This window comes from Corvus moneduloides, chromosome 21 (assembly GCF_009650955.1).
Source record: "Corvus moneduloides isolate bCorMon1 chromosome 21, bCorMon1.pri, whole genome shotgun sequence".
In the NCBI taxonomy this organism is placed as follows: domain Eukaryota; kingdom Metazoa; phylum Chordata; class Aves; order Passeriformes; family Corvidae; genus Corvus; species Corvus moneduloides.
This window is the reverse complement of record NC_045496.1, coordinates 3,121,641-3,147,822: the sequence shown is the minus strand read 5'-3', so window position 1 is coordinate 3,147,822 and position 26,182 is coordinate 3,121,641. Positions and strand designations below refer to the sequence as shown.

The 26,182-nt window shown below is 49.4% G+C and overlaps 1 protein-coding gene across 4 annotated transcripts in view; it reads left to right on the top strand.

The window, feature by feature from the left end:
* Nucleotides 1-26,182, top strand: part of COL5A1 (collagen type V alpha 1 chain) — a 134,411-nt gene that overhangs the window by 89,129 nt on the left and 19,100 nt on the right. For 3 of the 4 annotated variants that reach the window (XM_032130510.1, XM_032130511.1, XM_032130513.1), the window contains 29 exons: nt 66-110; nt 752-805; nt 1,402-1,446; nt 2,496-2,549; nt 4,863-4,907; nt 5,904-5,957; nt 7,419-7,463; nt 8,150-8,203; nt 8,734-8,841; nt 9,348-9,401; nt 10,632-10,685; nt 14,815-14,859; nt 15,163-15,216; nt 16,062-16,106; nt 16,732-16,785; nt 17,305-17,358; nt 19,339-19,392; nt 20,723-20,830; nt 20,998-21,087; nt 21,186-21,239; nt 21,845-21,952; nt 23,231-23,338; nt 23,910-23,963; nt 24,646-24,699; nt 24,898-25,005; nt 25,089-25,142; nt 25,225-25,332; nt 25,461-25,514; nt 25,853-25,960. In XM_032130510.1, the coding sequence (XP_031986401.1) occupies nt 66-110; nt 752-805; nt 1,402-1,446; nt 2,496-2,549; nt 4,863-4,907; nt 5,904-5,957; nt 7,419-7,463; nt 8,150-8,203; nt 8,734-8,841; nt 9,348-9,401; nt 10,632-10,685; nt 14,815-14,859; nt 15,163-15,216; nt 16,062-16,106; nt 16,732-16,785; nt 17,305-17,358; nt 19,339-19,392; nt 20,723-20,830; nt 20,998-21,087; nt 21,186-21,239; nt 21,845-21,952; nt 23,231-23,338; nt 23,910-23,963; nt 24,646-24,699; nt 24,898-25,005; nt 25,089-25,142; nt 25,225-25,332; nt 25,461-25,514; nt 25,853-25,960 (1,926 nt within the window). The remainder of the gene's footprint in view (nt 1-65; nt 111-751; nt 806-1,401; nt 1,447-2,495; nt 2,550-4,862; nt 4,908-5,903; nt 5,958-7,418; nt 7,464-8,149; nt 8,204-8,733; nt 8,842-9,347; nt 9,402-10,631; nt 10,686-14,814; nt 14,860-15,162; nt 15,217-16,061; nt 16,107-16,731; nt 16,786-17,304; nt 17,359-19,338; nt 19,393-20,722; nt 20,831-20,997; nt 21,088-21,185; nt 21,240-21,844; nt 21,953-23,230; nt 23,339-23,909; nt 23,964-24,645; nt 24,700-24,897; nt 25,006-25,088; nt 25,143-25,224; nt 25,333-25,460; nt 25,515-25,852; nt 25,961-26,182) is intronic. The other variant, XM_032130512.1, reaches the window with a different exon arrangement.

The window sequence follows — 26,182 nt, the reverse complement described above, 5'->3', positions numbered from 1 at the left end:
TGCTTTTGTGGTGTGAAATAATGAGGTATTTTCTCACTGCTGCTGTTTTTTAAATCCTTTCCAAGGGTGTGGCTGGCATGGATGGACAAACAGGTCCCAAAGGGAATGTGGTAAGTTCTCCCTGCAAATTTTTACAGGCAGTTCAGATATTCTATACAGCAACATGTGAAATTCTGCTGGATTAGGTTTGCTAATTGCTTTTTAGCCTGGTCTAGATTCCTATCAAAGCCTGTGAAAAGCACCAGGAACATCGTCCTGCAGCAAATGGATGTTAATTTATTGTAATTTCTGATGGAATTACACATTATTTCTCCGTGAAAGATGAAACATTTTCGTCGAGATGCATGCTGGGCTAATGAGTATCAAACCAGAGGCATTTAACTGAGAAGGAAAAAGTTTCTCTGGGCCTTGGATGGAGGGGAGGGGATGGATTCCCTGGAGAAGAAATGCAGAGCCAGGTGGTGTTAGAGCTTTGCTCAGCTCCTGTGGGCTGGAAATCCTTGGATAGGAGTCAGTGTGCCTTGGAGTGACTTCCCCCTTCCTTATCCCATTTGGAAAAGCCATTTCCAGGAGCTCTTGGTTACTGGGAGAAGGTCACAGAGGGTTCAGGGTGCTGTGGGAGGGTGTGGATCCAGCTCAGGTGTGTCCAGGCAGTGGGAATACAGGGATATGGCTGGGGAATATTCAGGAATTGTGGTTCCAGCTCCATCTCGCCTTTCCCACCTTCACCCCTGCCTTTGTCTCCTCACAGGGCCCTCAGGGCGAGCCAGGCCCCCCAGGACAGCAGGGGAACCCAGGGGCTCAGGTAAGAACAAATCTCCTTCTTCACAGGTGGGAAAAAGGGATGGAATTCAGCACCAGCCTCTCTCCCCTGCCAGAAGTGGGAGCAGCAATTTGAGAGATTTGCTGGGAATTGGCTCGAGGAGATTTTGCTGCTCCAAAATCTTCCTGAAAACACTCCCAGTGTCAGATCCCCCAGTTCTCACCTGGCTGCGGCAAAGCCAGAGCTGCTCTAGGAATCTCTTTGGCCAAGTCACACCTTGGCTGATGTTTGGCATCCATCCCACTGTCCAGTTGCTCCAGAGCCAGATGTACAGTACAGATATCCAGGCCTTTCCCATGGCTCTCAGGGAATCCTGCTCCTCAGAGCATCCCTGTTTCCCTCCTGGGCCGAGCCTGGCTGCCCACAGCCCGTGCAGCTCTCCAGAGCTAAAAGGACATTTTCTTGCCCCTCACAAAACATTTTGGGAATGAATGGAGCTGGGGAAGTCCCCAGCCCTCACAGGCACTAAAATAATGCTCAGCTGAGACTCTGCCAAGGTGCATTTGGAAGGAATGACTTGTTCCTTAATGACCCTAATTTTTTTTTTTTTTTTTTTTTTTTTTTTTGGCTTTTCACAGGGTCTTCCAGGTCCACAAGGTGCCATCGGTCCCCCAGGAGAGAAAGTGAGTTTAAATTCAGCTCTGGCCTCAGCCATGGATTTACATTTTGCTCCTTCAGCTGCTCCTTTGCCCCATGTGCAACATCTGTTTGCAGCCGTGGCCATGAAAGTCTAATGCCTCTCATTCCAGACAGAGCAGAGATCAAGCCAGCTTGGTTTACCTCTAATTCATCATATTTGCATTCATTTCCCCTCTGAGGAGAAACATTTTGAAGGCAGCCTATGGTAAAACATGAGGGGAGGATTGAAAATTGTTCTTTTTCCGTGGGTTTTGGGAGTCTGAGTGGGATGATAATGGGAAGAGCCCATGGATCCCCTCCCTCTGCCTCTCTGATTTTCTGGCTGTTGATGTGGGACTGGTGCTGGCCTCGAACCAGCAGGATTTAAAAGAGAAGTTTCCCCCAGCAGCCCTGGGACCAGCAGGATTTAAAGGAGGAGAAGTTTCTCCCTCAGAGGGGTCGTTCAGGATTTGCTCAGCTCGCACTGAGCAGGGACACTGTGTGTGTGTCCCTGGGTGTCCCCTCCTGCTTGTTTGGAGTGGAATTATCAAATAATCCCCCTGTGAAGGAGCACACTGACAGCTCTGCCAGATAAGTGGCACTTCCTGATGTGTGAGAAATCAGCAGTTGCTAATTAAAAGGTGCTCACTGAGCAGTGTTAGAGCAGCAAGTCCAGTCAGCCGGGGCAGCTCCTCTCCTTTGTTGTTTTTCACCCAAAAATGGGCATTTCTTTGCCCTGTGACCCCATAGTTTGATATCCTCCACCTTGTCCTCACGCAGCTGTGCATTATCCTGGGTGTTTGGCAGGATGTGGTGCCTCGAGCTCCTGTGCAGCTCTCATTGCTGCATCCTGGCTGTGTGTGAGGTGCCAGCACGGGCACTGCAGCATCCCGGGGTGCTGGAACAGCTCTGCCCACAGAAATACACGGATTCCTTACAAACTGGGGCAGTTTCTCCATCTCTCACAGCTGGGAAAAGCAGGAAATGTGGCTGAAAATCCCTATCCCCTGATGCTCTGGAGGAGGCTCTGATTGATTTTTCTGTTTGCTTTTAGGGCCCGCTGGGCAAACCTGGCCTCCCTGGCATGCCTGGTGCTGATGGGCCCCCGGTAAGTGCTCCTCTCCTGCTGCCCTGCCAGGGCTCATCCTGCATCCACCCAGCCTGGAATGGCCCCTGGCCTTGGGAAATGGGAGCCCAGGTTGTGATTTGAGCCCCTCACGGCTCAAAGGGAGGCAATGGGAAGGGTAAAAGCAAGAGAAGTCATGGGTTGGGATAAAGGCAGTTTAATGTGGAAATCAAGAGAGTTGAATATGGAAAGAAACCACACCCTGCAAGGTCAGCTCTCACTCTCCTTGCAGGCTGGGATCAGTTTGGGAAGCCCCATCACAGCTTTGCCCACTCTGGGTACTTCTCACCATCTCTCCAGGCCTCTCTTTCCACTCTTCTCGCTCTTGCTGTGTTTTCTGGATGCTGGCAGCTCCCCGAGGCAGGGATAGATCCTGTGGGTGTTTATTCACATCCCAGCCGTGCCTGGGGCGCTCCTGGCCTCGCCCTGGGCGCTGCTGCACAGGGGTGATAAGAGCAGGTGGAAATTACCTGTCAATGTTCCGTTCTCGCACCTTTCCCCCTCTCTAATCCCTCTTTAAACATCATTTGCTCCTCGCTCTGGAAATCAGTCTCAACAAGATCACCGGTCTTTCAACCCAGTCTCATTTTTACCCATCTCATTCTTTCATTTAAGAATGAAAACCGCAAAATTGTTTCATGCTGCAAATGTAAATGCAGAGCACGACCCGAGGAGAAAAAAAAAAAGAAGAAAGAAAAATTGCATTTCCCACCCTGGGATTATCATTCCTACGGAGAGCACTTGGAACATCCGTACAATTGTTAGCTGAGTCAACAGAGCAGCTCCAGCAAAGCCCAGAACATCTCTAAATCTGTAGGTTTTGATGGGAAATTCCTGCAGCAGCCTCCGGGGAGGTTCTGCTGGAGAAACTCTTATTTTTATGCAGCCTGGAGGCTGTGGAGGAGCTGCAGAGTGGCTGTGCATGGACAGGGACCTTTCCCACAGGTGGGCAGCGTTTGAGGGGTTGGGCTGCTCTTTCCAAGGACAAAAAGTGTTCTTTTTATAGGAATCTGTCTTGGAAAAGCCCTGAAAATCCCTGCAGGCCTTGCTTCGAGAGCTGCTCATCAATCTGTGATCTCAGGAGCAGCCAGGGAGATGGGCACGGTGAAAAGGGGGATATTCAGTGCAGGGCGGGCCAAAGCTTTTGAGATCCTGCTTCAGGTTCATCCTGGAGCTGAAGGCAGGAGTGGTTTTATGGATCCTCTGTGCCCTGGTGCTCTTGGTGTCGTTAAACTCACAGGACAAACTGAGATGTGAGTTTTCTTCCCCATTTTGCTGCTGTAGGAATGACAGCTGTCATTCTGTTCCTTTACTAAACCAGCCTGGTTTAGGGAGTCTGGCTTGTCTGACATTCCTGTTCTGAAGCTGATGATGGGAGACACTCCGAGTTTTGTTTGTTATATCAGAAGAAATGTGTGTATTTAAAGGAGAGAGTTCAGTGAAGACACCAGTGAGTGCAGAATGGCTTTAGAGCAGCTGGAGGTGCTCCCATCATCCTTTAAAAATCAAAGTCCTTGGGTGTGCAGTGAGTGCCCTTTTAGGGGTCATTGATACTCTGGATATTGCCAATCCAGGAGTTCTTTTAGATCCCAGCTCCATTTGGGATCCAGCTGTAGGGAAACCACTAAAAATCATTTTGCTGGGTTCCCCCCATTTCTCACTGATCCTCCCAACTCTACCTGAGGCAACTCACACTTTGATTTTTACTGCCTGGGACCCCAGCAAAAGGCTCTAAATGCTGTTGATGAGAACACATTGGAAACTCTGGGATGCTGAATTATTCAGCATCAAATCCCAAGAGGAATGCTGGCCAGCCTCCAGCCAGCCTCTGTCTCACAGGGATGCAGGTTAGCTGAGCACTCATCATGGGATCTGGGACTGAACTCCAGGGATTAGGAACTTAATGAGGGGCTCTGACCAGTCTGGGCATCTTGTGACCTTCACAAGTTTCCTGCCACCTGGATTCTATCTCTTTTTCCTACCTGCAAAACCCCTTTGTTGCTTTGCTGCTGAACTCACCCAGGTATTCTGCTGTGCAAAGAATCTTCCAGAATGCTTCATGCTGCTCTGCTGGGAGGTGGTGAAGGGTAAAATTAGCAATAACCAGGTAGAAAAGCACCAAGGATCCAAATGCTGCTCTCTTCCTTCTGGGAAAAGCGAGGTGGCTTCAGGGGGGCTACTTGTGTCAGTAGGAGCTTCCTGGGGAGCAGCTGCTCTCTGACAAATAAATCACAGCTACCAAAGCATTAAATGTGCACTAAACCCCAAAATTCTCTTTGTTTCTTTTAACCATAGGGTCATCCTGGCAAGGAAGGCCCTCCTGGAGAGAAGGGGAGTCAGGTAGGTGTCCACAGAACCCTCAGCTCTGCCAAGAGATGGATCTCCACAGGGATGGCTGGGGAGTCAGGGATGTGGGGCAGGGGAGGTGCTGAGAAACAAACCCAGTTAAATTTAACAGCTGAGCCCAGATTTGATCTGTCTGGGTGTCTCTCCTGGTCTGAGCTCCTCCCAGCTCTCCTGGCCAGCAGAGCTCCACAGGCCAGCACACAATGAGAACCTGTGAAGGGAAGCTTGCTCTTGACAGACACAAATAAATATCCTTTGTGGCACAGGGAATGTAGAAAATAGGGTTTTTTTCCCTTCCCTCTCAGAGTCCCTCTTGAACAATGTATTTGAGATTATTGCCAGAGGCCAAAGCCCTTGAATTATGCACTGGTCCATCTGTCCAGGAGATTTGCCAGCTGCATTCCTGCTGCAGCCCAAGCATCAGAAAACATTGCACTTGTCCAAAGTGTCTGCTTAGAGCTCAGCCCAGCTGGATGGACATCCAGGAGTGCTGGTGGATTTGTCCACAGCTGGATTTGTCCCACTGGTGTCACAGGAGGCTGAAAATTCCGACCTTTCCTTTTTGGGGGTGATCCCTCCTCTCCGAGATCATCACTGGTTCTGCTGTTCCTGCAAACCAGGGTGGTTTGGGAGCAGAGAGGCAGCAGAACATGTTCCTCCTCCCTGGTTTTCTTCAACCCAAACCACAAATCATCACCCTGGTGTATAAATCCCCTTTCTAACAAGTTTTTGCCATCCTGACTCTTGTCATTCTCCTTTTCCTCTTGGATGGGTCTTTGCCATCAGCTCAGCCCACCACACCTGCTGCAGGTGATGCTCCTGCAGCTATTTTGGACTCTTTGGGGCTCTTTTGGGCTATTTTCAGGTGGCTGCTGCCATTCCTATCCCATGCGGGAAAGAGGAAATTTGTTTTCCACACCCCCTCCTTATCTCTGCACCTTTGTGCTGGTTTCTGATGTGTTTTTCTTGTTTGCATTTCGTTCCCCTCAGGGTCCCCCCGGTCCTCAGGGCCCCATTGGTTATCCAGGACCACGTGGAGTCAAGGTAAGGAGATGGAGAAGCAGTGTCCATCTCACTGGAGTTCTCCAGCCTGTGCTGGACACTGCTGGTGGGCACAGATGTCCACTCAGGGCCACCTCAGTGACCACCTGCAATTATTGCTCCAGCAAGTCTTGGGCCAGCATTTTATCCATGGGGGATTACAAATTCCCTGCTCCTCAATAACCCCAGTTCAGCACTTTGGAGAGATTTCCCTCGTAATTCTGGGAGGGCAAGGCTCGCTCCCATTCCCATTCTTCCCAGTTTACAGCCAGAGTAAATCCCAGCCAGAATGTGCAGCCTTTTACAAGGCTGATAAACCAGAGCAGCCTTTTCCCAACACAAAGTTAGCTTTTCATGCTCCTGGTCCCAAGCCTTGCTAGGCAGAGCCTGAGTGTCTCAGCCATGTGCTTTTTCATGGATTGAATTCCAGCTCCTGCCTCATTCCTGCTGCTGGCGGGGCAGTGGGGATTTTTTTCCCCATTCACTTGTGGTTTTATGCCCATCAGGATGTACCAATTCAGGTGCACATGCATCCTGCATCCCAAAAATCCCATGAATCCACCGGGCTCTGCACTGGCAAACACAAACACAGCTTGGAGACTGAGAAAGGTGAAGTTAAATTGTCTCAAACCCCTCCTTTTCAACAGCAGAAACCCATTTGCTGTTCCACCTTCAGTGGGATGTGTTTAACCAGAGCAAACTTGCAGCTCATTTCTTGCAAGGCTGCAGATGGAGATAGAGTGATCCATTAGGGAATGTTGGATTTCCCATTGAAGTTGGAACTGCTCCACGTTAGAGGGAGTTCAAGAAACTGTGTGGTGCACCAAACCCCACAGCCAAGGTTTAGCTTCCTACAAGCAGAGTTCCGTGAACTGCACGAGCCTCCAGCTTGGGGAAAAAAAGAAGTGTCTGATTGGGTTTGTAGCCATAAATAACTTTCAGATCTTTCCTCCCTTACCAGAGCCCTGCTCTGCTGCACAAATCTTGATGGATTTTTAATTATACTTTTTCTTGACGTGCTAAAAGGAAGAAAAACTTAAAACACCCAAGCAAAGCATTATTCCTTTTAACAAAAAAACCCCAAAGTGGTGTTTTTTCTTGTGCTGGTGTGGATACTCTTTTTTTTTTTTTTTTTTTTCAAGTTTCTATGGAAAATACAGACAGAAAAAAAGATTTTGTTGTGAATTTTGTCCCTGGGAACAGAACTTATAGGTAGAGACCACCAACCCCACCTACCAAATCAACACAGCAGAGGTTTGGGACCGTAAGATGCTCCCTGGTGAGCCAAAATCCAGAGGGCAGCAGCTGATATTTAATTAATGATATGTTTAAGAGCATCACAGTTTGCAGAGATATAATTATCGGCATCAGAGAAAGCAGAAATCATCACAATTAATGGTGATTTTTAATTTCTTCCCTCTAAACTTTCCCTATACCTTGTAACATCTGGGTTTCTCTCCCAAGGGAGCAGATGGAGTTCGTGGGTTGAAAGGCACCAAGGGGGAAAAGGTGAGTTCAGTTTGGGTTGAGTTTCTACAGTTTCTGGGCATTTTTGCAGGTGGATCCCACAGGACCTTCCCTGGAATGTTTTTTCCTGCACAAGGGGTTTTTCTTGGGGAAAAAAGGGGGCCTGAGCACCCTTCCTTCATTCCTGCCCCTCCACAGCAATTCAGCAACAAATTCAGCAGTTTTAGCTTGGCATCTCCCAAACTTTAAAACTTTCTGGGAACTGTGTCTTCACTGCCTCTCAGGGATCAGCTGTAGGAGGAGATGCATTATTAATTAATCTGCAATTAAACCTCCTTTTAAAGAATGGCTGAAGGAAATATTGCAGTGTCCCGGAGGCTGCCTGCGAGCTGGGTGTAAAACCTCCTCCATGAGAATAAAACCAGTCCTACTTCAGAATTAGTTGTGCTCCCAAGGTCTTGTTATTCATGTTGGGCCTGTTTGTGATGTTGGCTTGCAGGCAGGATGGGATGCAAGGCACATTTGGGGACACTGTAGGGGTCCCTTGGGGTTCTGGGTGGGTTTCCATGCCTCTTTGTGCTCTCCAAGGACTTGGAGAAGCCACTGTGGTGGGCAGTGTGGGGACCTCAGCTTGAGCAGGGGCTGAACAGTGAGGCTTGAGAAACTTTAATTCTTTTTTTCCCCCCCTCTCTATACCTTGGATGATTTTTCCCTCCTCCATTATTTAGGGTGAAGATGGTTTCCCTGGCTTCAAAGGTGACATGGGCATCAAAGGAGACCGGGTAAGAGTCTGGGATGGGATCCATCTGTGTCCAGCAGCTCCTGGCTGTTCCCAGCATGGAACCATCTCCTACTCCCCTGTGTGACAGAGTGACTCTGCTGGAGCTGGCAGTGCCACAGTCCATCTCACACCTCAGTCCTGTCCACTCTCAGATTTCCCAATAATTCCCATAATTGTCCTGCAGTTGCCCTCAGCCCTCAATTAAACACTTCCCAGGGCTTGCTTTGCACATCCAGCCACGATTTGGGAAGCGGGAGGAGGGTGAAAGGGCTGCAATCAGAGCCAATGAAGGCAGTTTTCGTGGAGATGTTCCGTGTGCGGATGGGATAACAGCTGCAGGAAAAGATGGGTTTTGTGGGGATCAAATCCCAGAGCTTTGGTCCCACTCCACAGTTTAATCTTCCCTGGGCCTCCTGGTGAAGCCCAGCTTTCTCCCAGAGCTGTTCAAGCAGCTCCGTGGAATATCTGCATGGAATATCTATGGGATCTGGGACCTGCCTGTCTAATTAACACTTACCTTATAATTAACAGGGGGAAATTGGACCCCCCGGCCCTCGGGGTGAGGATGGGCCCGAAGGTCCCAAAGGTCGCTCTGGCCCCAATGGAGATCCAGGGCCTCTTGGGCCTGCTGGAGAGAAGGTGAGCCAAGGATGGGAATTCCATGTTTTACACTAAATCCCACTATTTTGGCTGTCGCAGGTGGGTGGAGAACTGTGAGGGGACAGTTTTAGGGCAGAGGGAGGAAGAGGAGCTGTGAGAGTTTTGTGTGAAGGGCGGCCCGAGGGATGTGGGTTTAGTGCAGCCACGTCGAGGCTTTGGTCTCTTTGGGGTTATTTGTTTGGGTACAATGCCTTGAAAAAAAAGATCAGAGGGGAATAAATGGAGAAATTAAAAGTATCATGGACTCCAGTCTAATTAAAATAAAACCCCAACCATTCCCAATTAATCCTCAGCAGAGTCGCAGTGTTCACTCTGCATCTCCCCACTGGGAATCCCTCAGGGAGGGCAGAGGATGAACTCAGTGCCCCAAAGTTTAATTCCACCCAGGTTCCATCTGCTCCGCTCCTCCTTGCACTCAGCATCTCCCCTTTCTGCTGGCTCTGATGCTGCTCCTGAGGTCTAACACACTTCTCTTTGTATTTCAGGGAAAACTCGGCGTGCCAGGACTGCCTGGGTATCCGGGCAGGCAGGGCCCGAAGGTAATGGGGATAGGGAAGTTTGGGATGGGATGGGGGAGTTTGGGATGGGATGGAGAGCCCAGGGACACAGCCAAGCTCAGCCCCTCTCATGGGACAAGGTCCCTCCTTCCCACCCATGCAGGACAAAAATAGGGATGGGCAAAAATAGCTCCCAGCCCTGAGCTGGTGGAATTCAGGGGCTGGTTGTGCATGGCTTCGGTCCTAAAGTGGTGGGAAGACCTGGACAAGGGATGGGATGTGCAGGGATGGATACAGACAGGCTCCCTGGGAGCTTTCCTGCTGCTAAAAGGCATTATAGTCTTTCTCCTTGGATTAGGGTTTTTATCTTCCAGGATGGTGTTATCTAATTAATTAAGGAGAATTGCTAATGACTCAGGGTCTCCCTGAAATGAAAATAAAGCTGCCATTTGCATATTTGCAAACATCCTTTGTAGCTTATCTCCACGCCCACCTCCTTTTGGGCCATTTTCGAGGCGTTTTTTTAAATTAAAACCGTGAATTCCACTCCATAGACTTAGGCTACAGCCCGGTTTTCACATGCCCTGGAGGCTTTGGGAACTTATGTTTTTGTTAACTTTTTCTTAAGAATCGTATTTCATTATTCATGTTCACTGCTAAAAAAAAAAAAAACAGCGAACCAACCCGGGCTTGTTTTATTCTGGAGACGTAATTATCTGCAAGAGATTGTTTCCTGCTTATGGTGTGGATGGTTTGTTTTTTAATTTGCATTTTATATCTGGAGTAGGGTTGACGAGGGTGTTTTTTGCATTTTCTTGGACTAATTCATATTTTAAAAGCAGCAGCACCAATTCTCCAGGCACTGACATCAGAAAGGAACAAGCCAGGAGTTAAATTTCCATGTGCACCACAGTGACTTAGGAGCTAAAATCCCAAATCCTGCCTGGGCTCCCATCACATCCATGGGCTTGGGCCTTTGCAGTGACTGCTAATGAGGCGTGGATCTGGTTTGGTTGTTTTTTTTTTTTTTTTTGTTTGTTTGTTTGTTTGGGGTTTTTTTGGTTTTTTTTTTTTTGTGTTGTTTTTGGAGGAAATTTAATTTCTGAGGTCATCCCAGGCCTGAGTTGGTTTTGCTGTTTTTAGAGGGAGGTTTAAGGGACAAGGGCTGGGAGCTGCTGGGGTCACTCCAGGCTGGTAGGTGCTGGTGGGGATGGCCGGGGCTGCCCCTGGGTGTGTCCTGAGCCTCTCCCTCTCTGTTTGCTCTTTCCCAAGGGCTCCATCGGCTTCCCAGGATTTCCAGGAGCCAACGGAGAGAAGGGCACACGGGTAAGAGCTGTTTTGTCCACTGCTTCACTGATTTCTTTGCTCTCCAAAGCTCCTGGGGGATGTGGGCATCTCTCCACTGCTGTTCCAGAGGCTTTCCCATCTAGGAATTGCCCAAAAAGGCTCATCCCAGGATGGGGTTCCTGCTGCAGGACAGGAGGATGCTGGTGATAACACAGCCAGCAGCTCCCCAATTAAACCCTGGAAATTTTCCCCTCAGGATATTTTAAGAGACTCCTCTGAACCTGAATCCTTCCTGCACTGTCAGACTTTGCTCAGGGCACAAAGAGCTCTTTAATTAACAGTAATTATTAGAGATGGCTGGATCTGTTCAGAAGCAGCCAGAACCATTTTGAACCTAACTTGCAATTCTACATGCATGGCTGAGAACACTCTGGCTGCTTTTAATAAGCTGCTCAAAATTCAGAGACACCCTGGAAATCAGGGGGTTTCATCCCCCAGCCTTGTCTCTCCCTCTCACCCCACCTCCACAGCCTTCTCTCAGAATAGGAATTGTCTAAATATACTGACTTTTTTTTTAATCTGCTGCAGAACATGCTCGAATTAAGGGATTCAGAGTACAAACGAAGTCATTTTCTGCACCAGCTCCGGTCACAGTGACAAGAAGGGGGAGTGAGGACAGCAAGTGGAATTAGTTTCCTTTTTCCTCTCATTTAAATAGAAATGGCTTCTAACAGACAGCTTTGAGAGGAGCCCAGGAAATACAAATCACTTTGCACTGTGTTAATATCGTGCCACTGCAGTTTGGGTTCTATCCATCCCCCTTTTTTATTACTTCATTTCATTTTGAACTAGAAATGCTCATCCTCATCCTTCCCTCTACTCCGGCTGGGCAGGAGGAGGGAGGCCGGGAAATTCAGCCTGGAATTCCCTGGAGCCCTGGAATTACCTGGAATTACCACCTTCCTTCTCAAATCAACAGCAATAAAACCCCTGGGCTGGATTTTTGGGGGGTGTAGGAGAGCAGGGAGGGATGTGCTGCTTGGAACCCTCCACATCCATGGCTGATTTTATTCTGGGATGGAGTAAAATCCATCTGGGATGGGAAACCTTCTAGGGAGTGGAGAAGGTACCAGGAGCTGGCCATTTATGAGATTGGAACAAATCCTGACGGGGTTAGGCTTGAATTTTGGCATTATCCAGCCTGAAAGGGACTGGGGAAGGAGCAGATCTGATGGGGAAGGGCCCAGCTTCAGAACCAAGCCATGATACGAGAAGAAAAGACAAAAAATCAGCACTTCAGTCACTTTTATTCCAAAGTATCTTTGTGCCTTTAATGGAGGTAGTGAGGATATTTAGTTACATCATTGGCATGCCACACATTTCTTCCGTTCAGGAATTAAAAAGGGGTTTTTTACCTTTCAAACATTGATTTACTTCATGGCAATTTCTATTTTTAATTTTTTTTTTTAAATTTTGAATGGGTGATTAGACCATTTCTACCATTTTTCTACCCAGTCCACCAACCTGCACTCATTTTATCAGTGTAGACAGAGATTTTCATGGCCAAATCTTTCCACTAGCAACAGGAGCTCAGCTTGGAAACATGAGAGTAGCAGCAGAAATGCTGATTTTCAGTAACAGCTTTGCTATCCATCTTTTTTTTTTTTTTTTTCTTTTGCTCCCAAGTATCCCATTTGAAATAAGAGAAAAGCAATTTTATACAGAATTATGGGCTGAGCTGGGGTCCAAATGCAGACCCTCATCTTAATTTAAGCCTCGTTGAGTCAGATTTGATAAATCCCCCTCTGGTTCTCCTGAGACCACTCAAATTGCTGGGTTTATGAGTGTGTTCACATGGAGTCAAGAAAGAGAATTTCCAAGGTTTTCTCCTCCAGTTCATTGTGGAAGAACTCAATTTGCACCTAAAACAACCCCAAATCATTTGTTTGCCTTTTCTTTATCACCTTGTCACCATTAAGCTCTTCAACCCCCTGGCTGATGTGGCCAAAATCATGCAAATCCCACATTTCTCTCACAAAATGCAACTCAGCTTTTCTGTTTGTTATTTCAGAGCACAAAGAGTCTTCCCAAGCCCTTAAATAATCTTTTTAAAAAGTGAAAATCAAAGGTGGAAGGACAGGACCTGCACAGGCAGCTGAATTTTGATGTTGCAGTGCTGAACTTCCCCAAACATGAAAGTTCAGCTTGTAACTGTTCAGTTGTACAAAAAAAGGCATGGAAAGGTAAAAGTGGGGAGGGGAAAAAGGGATGAAGATGATTAAAGGATGATCCTGAGAAAAGGCTGGGAAAATTGGGATTGTTGGAGAAGAGGAGCTGATTGTGGCCTCCCAGAACTTGAAGGGAACCTGCAGGAAAGATGGAGAGAAATTGTTTAAAAGAGCCTGGAGTGACTTTGGACTGGGCTTGAAGCAACCTGGACTAGTGGAAAGTGTCCCTGCCCATGGGAACGTTTGGAATGAGCGGAGCTTTCAGGTCCCTTCCATCCCAAAGCAGTCTTTGATTCTCTGTCTGGTGCTTTTGGAGAATTATGACCCATTCAACCCCCTGAGAGCTGCTCATCACCGACCCCATCCTCAGCTCGAGGAGAGCTCAGGATCTTTTCAAGAGCTGCTCATGAAATCAGTAGTTAAACATGAATAAGAAATCTTATTGCCAGAGCTCAGAGGCCTCTGCCATGAGCAGGGGACAATAGATTTCCCTGCTTGCCCAGTCTGACAGAGCCTGGGGGCTGTGGAACTCCCCAAATCCACCCATTTCTTTGTGTGCCTCAAAAATAATCTGAATTTAGCTTCCTTCACGTCAGAATCTTTGTTTGAAAAATACAGGTCTGTGTACGTTTACAGGGAATATAGATTCTTTGCGACTGTACACGGGGCTGAATGCATGATTAATGACAGCAATAAGCAGGGGGAAATTTGGCTTAAAAATAGAATTGTGGAAGAAGGAGAGGAGTGTGAGGGGCTACCTGAGGGGAGGCAGCACCCCCTCCTCCCCACCTGCTCCCAATTTAGCCTCCCAGAGCTCAAAGAAAACCAGCTGGAGTACTTTAAAGGGAATTTTGTAATTAATTAAAAAAAGAAAAAAAAAAGCCAGCAGGCTTTAATAAATGGAGCTGCAGAACAAGGAAGATTTCAGCAGGACTAATTTTAGCAGCTGGGAGAAAGTTGGTGGTAAAGTTTTCCAGCTCCTGTTTTATGTTCTGCTGGTTAATGAGTGTCAGAGCCGAGCAGGCAGCGCAGTGAGGTGATGGATTTGGGGCAGAAAGTGGCAAAGTGATATTTTAAGCAGCCAGTGTTCCTTCCATGGGATCGAGGCTTCCTCTCCCCTCCTTTCACAGGTGATTGGTGCCATTAATGGGCTGCAGGTCCAAAGGAACAAAGTCAAACCCCTCAGCTTTTTTTTTTGGCCATTTGACACCAGCTAAAACTGGGCTTTTAGGCCATTCCTTTTCTTTTAGGCACAGCTTAAAGTGCTACCAGATTGAGGCCCCAGCAGCCTCTGCCTTCTCCATGTCAGGATTAATCCCAGTCCTCCGTCCCGGGGAGCTGAGGGCAGCTGTCAGATCTCATGAGCTGCTGCCGAACAACGCCTGGAATTCCTTGTTTAGCTTCGAGTTAGGGAAGATCTGTAAATATGTAGGGCAGCCTAATTGGCCTTTGTGGTGGGAAGGAGCTGCTCCGAGCAGGAATCTGCTGCCGCTCCTTCCATATCCCGCTGCAGCACCTGGCAGCAGCAGGGTGAGGGTCCTGCCCTACATCAGTGGGGGGAAAAAGGGATTACAGGTGTTGGGGTGGTGGAGTTGAAGAGCCTTTCAGCTGGGTTTATGGGATACTGCATGGTCTGAGTGGGTGGCCTCATCTTTGAAAGCCTTTGTGGGGTTTTAAAGGACTCGGGATGCTGTTCCTGAAGAAATTCGCTCTCTCAGAGAACAGATGTTGTCTGGACATTGGGATCACTGTCCAGACCTGCCCAAGTGCTATAAATTCAAATAAATACAAGAACCAGGAGAGGAAAGTGAACCTGCTGCTGATCTTTTCATGGTAGATGAGAAGCAGAGAGGTTCTGAGGCAGTTTGTGTGTGACAGGCCCTGCTGTGGGTTCCTCTGCTGTGGTGCTGTTCCTAATCCCTTCTCCTTTTCCATTCCAGGGCACTCCTGGCAAACCAGGTCCAAGGGGGCAGCGTGGTCCGACGGTAACAAGCCAGTTCTTCATCCTTGTGCCTTTTCAAACCTTGTCACGGCCAGAGGGAAACTGGGATGTTCTTTGTGTCCTCACTGGGGGGTATCTGGCCTTCAGCAGCTGCAGCTAAGCCAGGGGGACGCTGATTTGGGGCTGGGTCTCAGCAGTGAACGTGGTTTAAGCGTTTCTGATGACTTTTCTGCCACCCCTTGCTGCTTCTGGGATGATTTGTTGTCCCCATGTAGCTCAGGTGCTTGAGGTGCTTCGCCTGAGGCAGCAGAAAGGCCTCGAATGTCCCCTTTTGTGTCTTTTCAAGGGTCCACGTGGGGAAAGAGGCCCCAGGGGAAGCACTGGAAAACCTGGCCCGAAGGTAAGGCTTGGGGGGGCCTTTGGGGTCGTGTTGGTGTAGAGAGCATCTGGTTCATCGCCCTCCATCTCCCTGCTTTCCTTTTCCATTGGATTTGGAAAGCTGAGCCCTGCTGAGGTTTATTCCCAGCTAAATGGCTCACAACCCAACTGCAGAACACGTGCACAGGTTCTGTAAATGTGTTGGCCCAGGAGTCAGCAGGACTTGAAGTGCATGCCCAGACTGAGGACCAGCACAACCCTACAGCCCCCTAAACCTCCCCTAACCCCTTGTTTTTGGTGTTTAAATAGAGTTTAAACCCCCTTAGAGCCCTTAGGCTGTGTTGGGGGTGAGGGCCTGTGTTGCTGCTGGTCCCCAGAGCCACTTTGCCTTCCCACTGTTCACCCAGGATTGGTCACCAGCAAAATCTGGGATTTTTCTCCCAGCCAAGCCAGAGGCAGTGCCTGATTACCTGAGCACTGATCACCAGACTTGATGGAAGCAAAGCTTTGGTTGCAAGATGTTGTCACCACCGTGCTGCCAGATTTAAAAACAAATGTCTGGGCTTTGTGCTGGCAGGAATTTTTGATAAATCCCTCCTCTTTGGGGTGGCATTTATCTCTCTGAGGGAGGCCACTGTGTGGTGGAAATAGCCCAATCTCCCCTGGATTTTGATGAAGGGATGTGTGGGGAACAAGCAGCTGCTCGTTTGTCACTGGCTGCTGCTCCTGACACAGAATTATTATTAGAGAGGGCTGGGGGAGTTGCTGGGGTGTGGTGTCACCGTGGGCCTGGTGCCATCTGAAGCCTTTGCACACAGAAGATTTTGGTGTTTTTTAATGGTCTCTTGTTTTCCTTATTCCTAAAAGGGCAACTCTGGTGGTGACGGCCCCCCTGGTCCTCCTGGAGAACGGGTAAGATGAGCTGGGGGGTAAAGCAGGACTCAGCTCAGTCCAGTGCTCTGGCAGCGGAGGTGGGGTTGCAGGCCTGAGGAGTTTTTGGCAAGGAGCATCCTCCTGGGTGCCCTTTTAGCAGAGAGGAGTGGGCAGGAGCCAGGAATGCAGCTCAGCAAAAGCAAAAAAGGAAAATTCTGGTTAGAAATCCAAGGTGAAAGTGCTTCTGGGGAGAGGCGTCCCCCAAGGCACCCATAGCCCTTAGGTCCCGTCTGAGCTCTCCAGGGAAGGCTCAGGTGGCACTTTGGGTGTCCTGTGGAAGCATCACTCGTGGGAGGAGGGAAAAGTCACCCCTGGGTGACTGCAGGCAGCCAGGGTCTGCTTTCTGGAGGATGTGGTTCTCGAGGACCTTGTGCTGCTCTCTCCAGATCACAGTTAGGTGGAAATACTGAAACAATGGGACTTTCATGATTTTAGCCTCAATTTCTGCTTTTGTTTTGTTCTTTTTGTAATTGTTTTCTACGAAATCCCCCAGCATTTGGCTTTCCAGATCTTTGTGCTCACCTGCTGCTCACACAGAGGTAATATCTCATATCAAGTGTTGCAGGTTCCTTAACCAAGTTCTCTGGCTTGTCTTTCATCCCAGGGACCACCAGGGCCTCAAGGACCGACTGGATTTCCTGGACCAAAAGGCCCCCCTGTAAGTAACTCAATTCCTAGGACATCCAAAGAAATAATCCAGTCTTTCCCACCCAGCCTGAGCTGATTCCCTGACAAGTGGTGACGTTCCCAGTAAAAACGAGACATGCTGATAACAGCCCATGGTTTCAGATTTTAAATAGCCAAGTAAATTGCAGCTGATTATAAATGTTCATTTCCTACTGACTCAGGATCTCTGGGATCTTTCTTGGCTGCTTTGTGCTTTCTTGTCCCTCTGTGGACGTGGAGGACAGCACATCCCTGCTGTCTCTGCAGTTACTGTACACTGGGGGGGGGACCTCAGAGATGTTTTGGGAGTGATATCCTGAGTGTGGTGAGCAGCTCCTGCTCTGGACCTGTGAGATAAATCCTTTGGGAGATGTGTGGGAAAGGGGTGTAGCTTTTAGGGTTCTGAGCACCCCCATTTCCCTGTGAAAAGGCTGGGAGCTGAGGCCAGCAGGGCTGATTCAATCCTTATCACAGTTTTTTTACTGAGCACTTGGTGATGTTTTTGCCACAGGGTCCTCCTGGGAAGGATGGATTGCCTGGGCACCCTGGACAGAGAGGAGAAACTGTAAGTAGCCAGAAAATGTTGGGCAGATCGTGAGTCCTGAGCCTCATTTTGGTCTCTCCAAACCCTCCTGTGCCACTGGGGAGATGCAGCCCCACGTTTGGATGGTTTGGATTCCCTGAGGGTCTGTGTCTCTCCAGCTGCTCCGGATGGTCTGTGAGGAGCAGCCCATTTTTCTTCACTGCCTTCCCCAGCAAATGAGTATAAAAAGGGCTTTGCACATTATGCATTTTTTCCCCTCAACTTACTACACAATTTAATTAACTTGCCTGCCATTTGCTAAGCCAGGCAATGCAAACACTGCTCAGCCCAGCACCAGATACTTATTTACACGCCATAGGACTGATTTTAAAACAAGGGGGTTGAGGTGGTTTTGAGCCCAGTCCTCAGGTCAAGATTAACTTAAAGGTGAAGAGTTTTTACCTGCCAGAGCCTGACTGACGTTGAGCCTTCCTTCCTTGAGTTTTTCATGACATCCAAGGACACCTCCAGCCAAGGGGGAGGGAGCAGTGAAAACTTTGACAGCATTTGCTGTCATCAGCTTCTGAGACTGGAATAAAAAGCATCAACCTCCAAGTCTGCAGGAATGAATGGAGAATGGTCTTTTTAATTATTTTGGGGTCTGAAAGTTCTCCCTGATAGCTTTCCTCGGTTTGCCTCTCCCAGGAAACAGAATCTCTCTTAACCTGGGCCATCAACCTTGCAGAGATCACTTTCCCCTTCAGACCCAGGCAGCAGAAATCCCTTTTTTGTGCCCTTTTCCCCACAGAGTGACAAAAAGCAAAGAGAGAAACAAAAATGAATTAAATACTATTTCTACATTGGTAGCGTGGTCAGTGCAGTGTCTCTTCATGCAAGATTGAAATCTCTGTGCCAAACACCTCCTTTTCTTTAAGTTCCCACTCAGCAGCAAACAGGCATGCTGAGGTATTTGGCCATATTAGATTTGCAAAGATTGGCTCTAAAAAAGCCATGACAGATTCAAAAAACCCCGTGCCCAAGGCTCAAAGAGCACAAAAGGAAGCCCTTTTCTTCAGGTTAATAAGGAAAGCCCTGCACAGAAATGGTCTAAATAGTTGTGTACGATAAGAGTTTCAATTGTACCTTCATTTCCTAAGGATATTTTGCCATTTCCCCATCAGTGACAGGATATTTTCTGATCTGCAGGCAGCCAGAGTAGCATGGAGGAGTTATTTTAGCGTGACAGACTAGCGTTGGCATGGGATTTATCTGATCCTCTTTTGTGGCAATGAGAAAATAGCCTGTGAGCCCTAAATGCCATTTCTCAAGCCTGTCAGCAGGCTGGAGTAAAAACCATAATTAATGTGCTTTTTGAAGAGTAGCCTGGGAGAGCCAAACAATCGAAGTGCTGAGAGTTCCTTGTTGTCCCTCTTCAAAATGCCATTGGAAGGAGCTGTCATGGAGACTTCTCTGCTCATCATCGTTTGGGGACAGACAGGGCTGTGATTCCTTTCAGATGTTGATGGAGGAGATAAAGCTTCACTCAGCCCCACGCGTTGTGGTGCTGCCCCCGCGCTTCTGGGAGCTGAGCTCAGACAGAACTGAGCCTCAACCAGCACCAGAACGGGGAGCAGGATGAGGGAAATAGCTTTTAAGGATTGCTCAGCATGGAGAAACTCACACTGGTTTTTAATAGCCATTAATGACATTTTTAATAGGCATTTCCTCTATGGTTTTATGAGCATAACAGATTTATATATATCTATCTATATGAGCAAACCACAACAGCCCCATCCAAACAGCAGAGCTTTGAGAATCCCTTCTTCTTCCTCTGTTTCACCCTTTAGAAATGTACAAAGACATTTTTCCCACTTTCTGTTTGATTTCTTATTCCCTTTTCCTTCGGGTGCCCATGCTGGTCAGAGGCTTCACGGGAGGAGGAGCAGCTGGTCCAGTGTGACCCTCTCAGGAGGAGTCCTTGGCAGAAGTGTCACCTCTTTGTCTTTTCCCTTTCTCTAACAGGGTTTCCAAGGCAAGACTGGCCCTCCAGGCCCCCCTGGTGTCGTAGGCCCTCAGGTAAGAAGCAAATGCTCACCCCTGTACCAGCCCTCTGGTCTTTACTGGTTCAACTGGGACTCCTTTTCCAGGGAAGACAAAGCCTTGTCAGGTGGCTTTGAAATTCCTGAGGCAGGTGTGAAATCCCCTCATGGCCCCAGCTCACCTTGCTGAGGGGCGGGATGGGGTTTAGAAAAACCTAAATGAGGTGGTTCCTGTGAACTCAGCACAACCACCCTGGTGGAAAACCGGTGTAAGAGAGAGAGATTTGTGTAAAAAACACAACCCAGCTAAAAGACCTTAAGCAGACAGGGAGTTAAATGAGATCTCCCAGGGCTGTGCAGCTGCTGGTGGTCAGGGCAGAGCAAACGTGATGCCGGAGTGCTCTTCCCTGTCACTGTGAGGAAAATCATCCCTCTTTAATCTGAAGTGCTGCCAGATTCTGTCAGGGCTGGGCTGGTTTCCTTTCAGTCACCAAGAGCTCTGTGCAATGCGGGAACAAGCACAACTTTCAGTGAGCCTACACTGAGTGCATGCTTTGGGTCGAGCCTTCTTCCCTGAACTGCTGGGGAGCAGCTCTTTAATTAGAAAGTAATTAATTTGTCCTCTTTAATGACAGCATAAAGTCCCTGATTTGTAAATTCCCTGATTAGGGGCAATTCCCTGGCGGCCCTATCTGTCTTGTCAAGTGCAAATTAGGTTCTGTGGCAGTTTTGTGGGGCTCTGCTGGGCGCAGTTGCTGTGATCTGTGGCTGCTGAGTGAGCTCTGCGTGCTCTAAGTGCTCCCCTGCAGCAGGACATGAGTTACAGCCCTGTCCCCAAAGCCACCAGCGGGCAGGGACACCGTGGGTTTGTGCACGTGGCTTTTGTCTTCCTAAAAATGGGTGGCTGGGGAGCCCTCTGGCTGGGCCTGAGGTGACACTTGTCACCCTGAGTGCCCTCGGAGGGCACAAAGGCAGCCGGTAATTGCCACGGAGTACGAGCCTCATGCATTATTTATGCCCCATCCGAGGAGGAATCAGCAGGCTTGGAGAGTGCTTAGGAAGTTTTCAATTAAAAAGGAAAACCTAAGCATAATAGTTGGAGTGTTAACATCTCATTTGTGTAAAATTTGCTCTCACTCCAGAGGTTCCCAGTGCCTCCAGTTTGCCAAGTAAAAAGTTGACCATTTCCAAAACAAGGCTCCTGTAGATGCCAGAGGGGGAATCTCTCCAGGGATTGCTGGTGGCACTGAAAAGGCACCTCTCCCATCCCATTGCAGCCCAAAGGACTAACCTGATATCCTGCACTTTTTCCTTCCTCACTTGTTCTGCCAACACTCACCCCATGTTCTCTGACTGGTTTTTTCCAGGGTCCAACTGGTGAGACTGGGCCCATGGGTGAGCGGGGGCATCCAGGCCCTCCGGGTCCCCCGGGTGAACAAGGCCTTCCTGGCCTCACTGGAAAAGAAGGGACCAAGGTAGGGACTGCAATTCACCCTCCTTGCTGCCTGTCCCTCCCTGGAGATGGAGAGGATGATTCAGAAAAGAAATGAAGCTTCTGCCTCATCCCAGCTGGAGCCTGGCGAGATGAGCTGGGCCTCCATGGAATGTGCAGATCCTCAGCTCTTTGTCCCTGTCCTTGCAGGGGGATCCCGGTCCCGCCGGCCTCCCAGGGAAGGACGGTCCCCCTGGACTGAGAGGATTCCCTGGAGAGCGAGGCCTCCCCGGCCCCATTGTGAGTAGAGGCTGCTGGCTCTCTCCAGCTGGAGGATTCCCAGCTGGTCCAGTTGGCCAGCCCCCACTCCCCAAATGACTTTGTTTTCCTTTCTCCAGGGTTCTCCAGGGCTGAAAGGCAACGAAGGTCCCCCAGGCCCTCCAGGCCCAGCCGTGAGTATCCCTGTCTTTGCAGGCACCACCATTTACAAGCTTGGCAGAGCCAGGCGAGGGTTAGTCACAGCTCCAGGCTTTATCCCGATTTTCCTGACGACTCCCTGGATGTTCCTTTATTTTACAAGCCATGCATGTAACAACTCCGTAATTTTGTGGGGTCAGCTGTGGGCGTACGTGACAGGCTGAGGCAACTGCAGGGGCTTCAGGACATCCAGGATTTTGCTTCTAATCCACCTGCTTTCCCTCTGGAAGTTGTCTCCATTTGAGATCCATGCTCAGGGCCACCCTCCTGGAAGGAAACATTCATCATCCAACCCTCCCTGCTGGCTGTGAAGTGGCTCATGCTCTTGTTCCAGGCTGTTGATGTGTCCCCAGGAACTGAGCTCTCTGCACCATCCAGAGGAGAATCCAGCCCTTCCAGGGATTTTAATTAAAAAAAAACAATCTGCAGGGCCCCTCAGGCTGGTGGTACCAGCTCTTCACATGGCAGTTATCCCATCAGACATGCACAAACACGGATGAGGAGCTTGGATTTCTTTCTGTCTGGGCATGGGTGAAGCTTGATACTGCAATTAATGCTCCTTTCCTCCTCCTCCCGACAGGGCTCTCCTGGGGAGCGTGGTCCTGCAGGATCAGCTGGCCCTATAGGACTGCCAGGGAGACCTGGCCCTCAGGGACCTCCAGGACCTGCGGGTGAAAAGGGAGCTCCAGTAAGTACCAGTGTAAAGATGAATAGTTGTGGGACAGCTGGAGATGTGTACAGTAGGGAGCTGAGCATGGAACCAGTCCCTGTGGAGGTGTATGAAGGATTTAAATCCCCAAAAAAGGAATTCAATTAGGAAGGAATTCAATTAAAAAGGAATTTTCTCATCTTGAGCACATCAAACCACTGCCATGCTGTGGTTTGATGTGCTCAAGATGAGAAAATGCCATGAGAATGTCAGCTGCTCAAGTGCCCCATTGGTGACACCCCTGCTATCAAGCATGGCCATGACCCCAGGGACCGAGGTGTCCTCAGGCAACGAGAAGAGCTGGGGGCTGGACAGGTGACAAACAGCCTGTGTCACCTCCTGGTGACAGACAGCCAAAGGCCAGGCCTGTGGGCAGAGAACTGAGCCAGCCCCATCAGCAAAACCAGCCAGTGGTGGCTTTGGTGATGTCAGGCTGCTCTGGTGGAGGTTGATTTTTATCAAAAACGTGTATCAGCCGTGTTTGCTGGTTTGTTAGAAAGTCCAGCAGCTAATCCAGAGGCGAGAATTTCCTGGTGAATCAGCTTGAGGAACATCTGTCCTGCTGAGTACCTACACCATGTGTCAGTCAGGGGAGGCATGAATAGGCAATTTACGTGGCATCTAATTACTGAGGGGAGAGCACCCAGGGTTCGGATGCAATTCAATTACATACGAGGGAACTGGAAAATATTCACTGTTCAGTTCCTGTAAACAAACAAATTTGATTGAAGGCTCCTGCTCAAAGGAGTGCCAGTAGATGCTGAAGCAGAGATTGTTTTATTCACTTCAGGTGGTTTTATTTGTCCAGAATCTCAAGGAGGGAGCTCGAGGCCTCCTGAGAACCTCCTTTAGTTGGGGGTCAGCCAGGGAGGGAGCGGCAGTGAGTGTTGGGGCAGCCAGGACCAGGATCAGCAAAAACTGGCTCGTGGGAGTAAAAATTACTTGGGGTCTTGTTTGTCATCCAGACAGAGATGGCAAAGGGTTCAGATTAAATCAGATTATGTTGCTGTAGCAGTGAAATTGCAGCTGTGATCTGGATATTCACTGTTTACATTTGTTTGTTCTTTTCATTATCCCTCAAGACAGAAGTTTTGTCTCCTTTCAGACAAGGAGCACAGATGAAATACCAGCTGGAACCGGCTTTGCTGTTCCTGCCCATGCAGCCAGGAGTTATTAGCAGCTGAATAAAACCTTAATGGGCTGTAATGGGTCGATTGGAGAGCTCTGTGTGTGACCTGCCTGTTTTTCTGCTTCCAGGGGGAGAAGGGTCCCCAAGGACCGGCTGGCCGGGATGGCATCCAGGGCCCCGTGGGACTGCCGGGCCCAGCAGGTCCTGTTGGACCTCCTGGAGAGGATGGAGATAAGGTGGGGACAGCTCCTGCTGCGTGGGGTCACTCTGGGAAGGAACTGGGCCGTGTTGGCCCCATGATGCATCCCACAGTTGGGTGGGACGTGCTTCCAGAGGAGGTTTTATGGAGCTCACAGTCCCGTGGGATGAGCAGCAGCAGACGGGGCTGCGTGTGTTCTTCCAGCCACATCATTCCCTGAAATCCAGTTTGCCTCCCCCAAGCCTGTAGCAGGTGCCTGCCCACAGATTCCCGGCCTCTCCAAATTAATTACCTTTGCCCACTCTCTCATTAAGCCCCTCTGGAGTGGAGGATTCCCAGGAAACATCAGCTGGGACAAATCCCTCGTGGCTGCTAAAAGGGTCTGCAAAATGCAGCTTCCTGCATCGTGTGGCAGCCTCGGAATTGTAGGATGGAACAGGGTTTGGTTGCACCTGGAATGTCCAAATCTCTGGCAGTATTCAGCACACTGGGGTGTTCCTGTGGGATTTGGCATCTTTGGGATGAGGATGCAGACACACAGGGCTGTTGCTGGGATGTTGAGATGTGGGGGTGGTGTGGAATTAACGTTGTCCCTTTGTTCCTGGCAGGGTGAGATCGGGGAGCCTGGGCAGAAGGGCAGCAAAGGTGACAAGGGGGAGCAGGTGAGTGGAGGGGACTCTGCTCTAGCTGCTTCTCTTGGGTGTGGTTCATTGTGGGACTTGCTGGAAATAGAAAATGATATGAATTTAATTTCTTTTTAATGTTGATTCATCTTCTGTGCTTCATCAAATACCCACATGATGTAAAAAAAGAGTGAGTGCCTCAAGTGGGAGCCTCCAGCTCCCAGGAACACTGAGATATTTCCACATCACCCACTTAGCATAGAAATATCTGTGAAACATGAGCAGTGCTGCCATCAAAGTTGGGTCTTTGGCTGAAGTTCTGATTTAGTTGAAGATATCCCTGCTCATGACAGAGGGATTGGAGCAGGAGATCTTTAAAGGTCCTTTCCTACCCAAACCATCCTGTGATTCTGTGGTAAATCCAGTTCCACAGCCTTTATGTGCTGCCCAGAGCCTGAGGAACAAGAGTTACCCGTGAGTGGTTAGAGCTGAGTGCTGGGACATGGCTGTGCTGCAGCAAAGATGTGTTCAGATGTGCCTGCTCTCCATTGGCACCAGGGCTGAGGAATGCTGGGGTGTCCAGGGAGACCTGACCCTGTTCTCCCTCTCTCTTTTGGGAATTAATGCAGTTCATGGAGAATGTGTTGAAGGAATTCACCTTTTCCAGGTGAATTTGTCACTCTGCTCCTAACACTGACTTGACATTTCTTTTTTGTGACAGGGTCCCCCAGGCCCCACCGGCCCGCAGGGTCCGATTGGTCAGCCTGGCCCAGCTGTGAGTATTGCCCCCTATTAGCAGGAATCCCTTTTTTTTCCCCCAAAAAGCCTCCTGGGAAGCACTGGAATGATCCTGCCTGGCACTGCTGCTGCCCAGCACAAGCCGGGCATCGTCTCTGGGTGCAGCAGGGGGTGGTGGGATGGGGTTTGTGTGACCCCATGTGTGAGCTGGGCTCATCAGACCCTCTCCTTGTAGGGAGCTGATGGAGAGCCCGGGCCCCGAGGACAGCAAGGCCTCTTTGGTCAGAAAGGTGACGAAGGACCCCGAGGTTTCCCTGGCCCCCCCGGCCCCGTGGGCTTGCAGGTAATTGGCAGCATCCAGCGAGGGCTTAGCTGGGGCTCACCTGAGATGTTCACAGCTAAAACTCCTCCTCTCCACCTCCACAGGGCCTGCCTGGACCACCTGGGGAGAAGGGAGAAACAGGTGACGTTGGGCAGATGGTAAGGGGCTTCCCTGTTTCTTTTTTCCTCACTGAAATTGCTCTGAGAAAGGCGTCTGAAATTTGTCCCCCCTTTCTCACAGGGTCCACCAGGCCCACCAGGACCCAGAGGTCCATCTGGGCCACCAGGAGCAGATGGTCCACAGGGTCCTCCTGGGGGAATAGGAAATCCTGGTGCAGTAGGAGAGAAGGTAAAGCACCCGCAGAAGCCTGAAGCAGGAGCTTGCTGCAGCACTCGTGCAGTGGCTTTGCTGTGCCAGCAGAAAACTCACCCCCCTGCAGAAATGTGAATATTTCCATCCTCTTTTTCCCTGTGCAGGGTGAACCTGGGGAATCTGGTGAGCCTGGTCTCCCTGGCGAGGTTGGTCTCCCGGTAAGTGCCCCCTGGGAGCGGCGTGGATGTGCTGGAGAGCTGTGGATGTGGAGGGACAGCAGGGGCTGAGCCAGCCCTGTCCTGGATTTGGGTATTGATGACACATTGCCACGTTCCTGGGTATTTATAGGATCACGTTTAGTCACCCAATCTGGGCTACCCACGACTGAACACCATGAACACCACTCAGTCCTTGTGGGAAGGGACTGTTAAATCATGTCCTTGTGTTTGGAGACACAAATAGAGCTTCTTGCTCAGAATTGATTAAAGGATAATTAGAGATCTGTAAGGTTCTGGGGTTTTTTTTCCTGGATAATAAAAGCTTTTTTCCTTTACAGGGCCCTAAAGGTGAAAGAGGTGAAAAGGGGGAAGCAGGTCCCTCTGGTGCTGCTGGTCCACCCGGCCCCAAAGGCCCACCAGGTGATGATGGCCCCAAAGGCAGCCCTGTAAGTACCTCTTTAGTCTTTCCTTACCTTGCCCAGCAGAGATTTCTGCATGAAAAGACATTTTCAAGAGATATCTGTGGAAATCTGAAATAGTTTCCCAGCTGCAGAATTGCTCCTCTGGTGATCCATGATCTCAGCCCCCTTCTTTAGGCTGCTGATGAGGGACAGACCCCACTGTACCATACTACCCAGAAATACTGGAATTGTCAGTGCTTTTTGCAG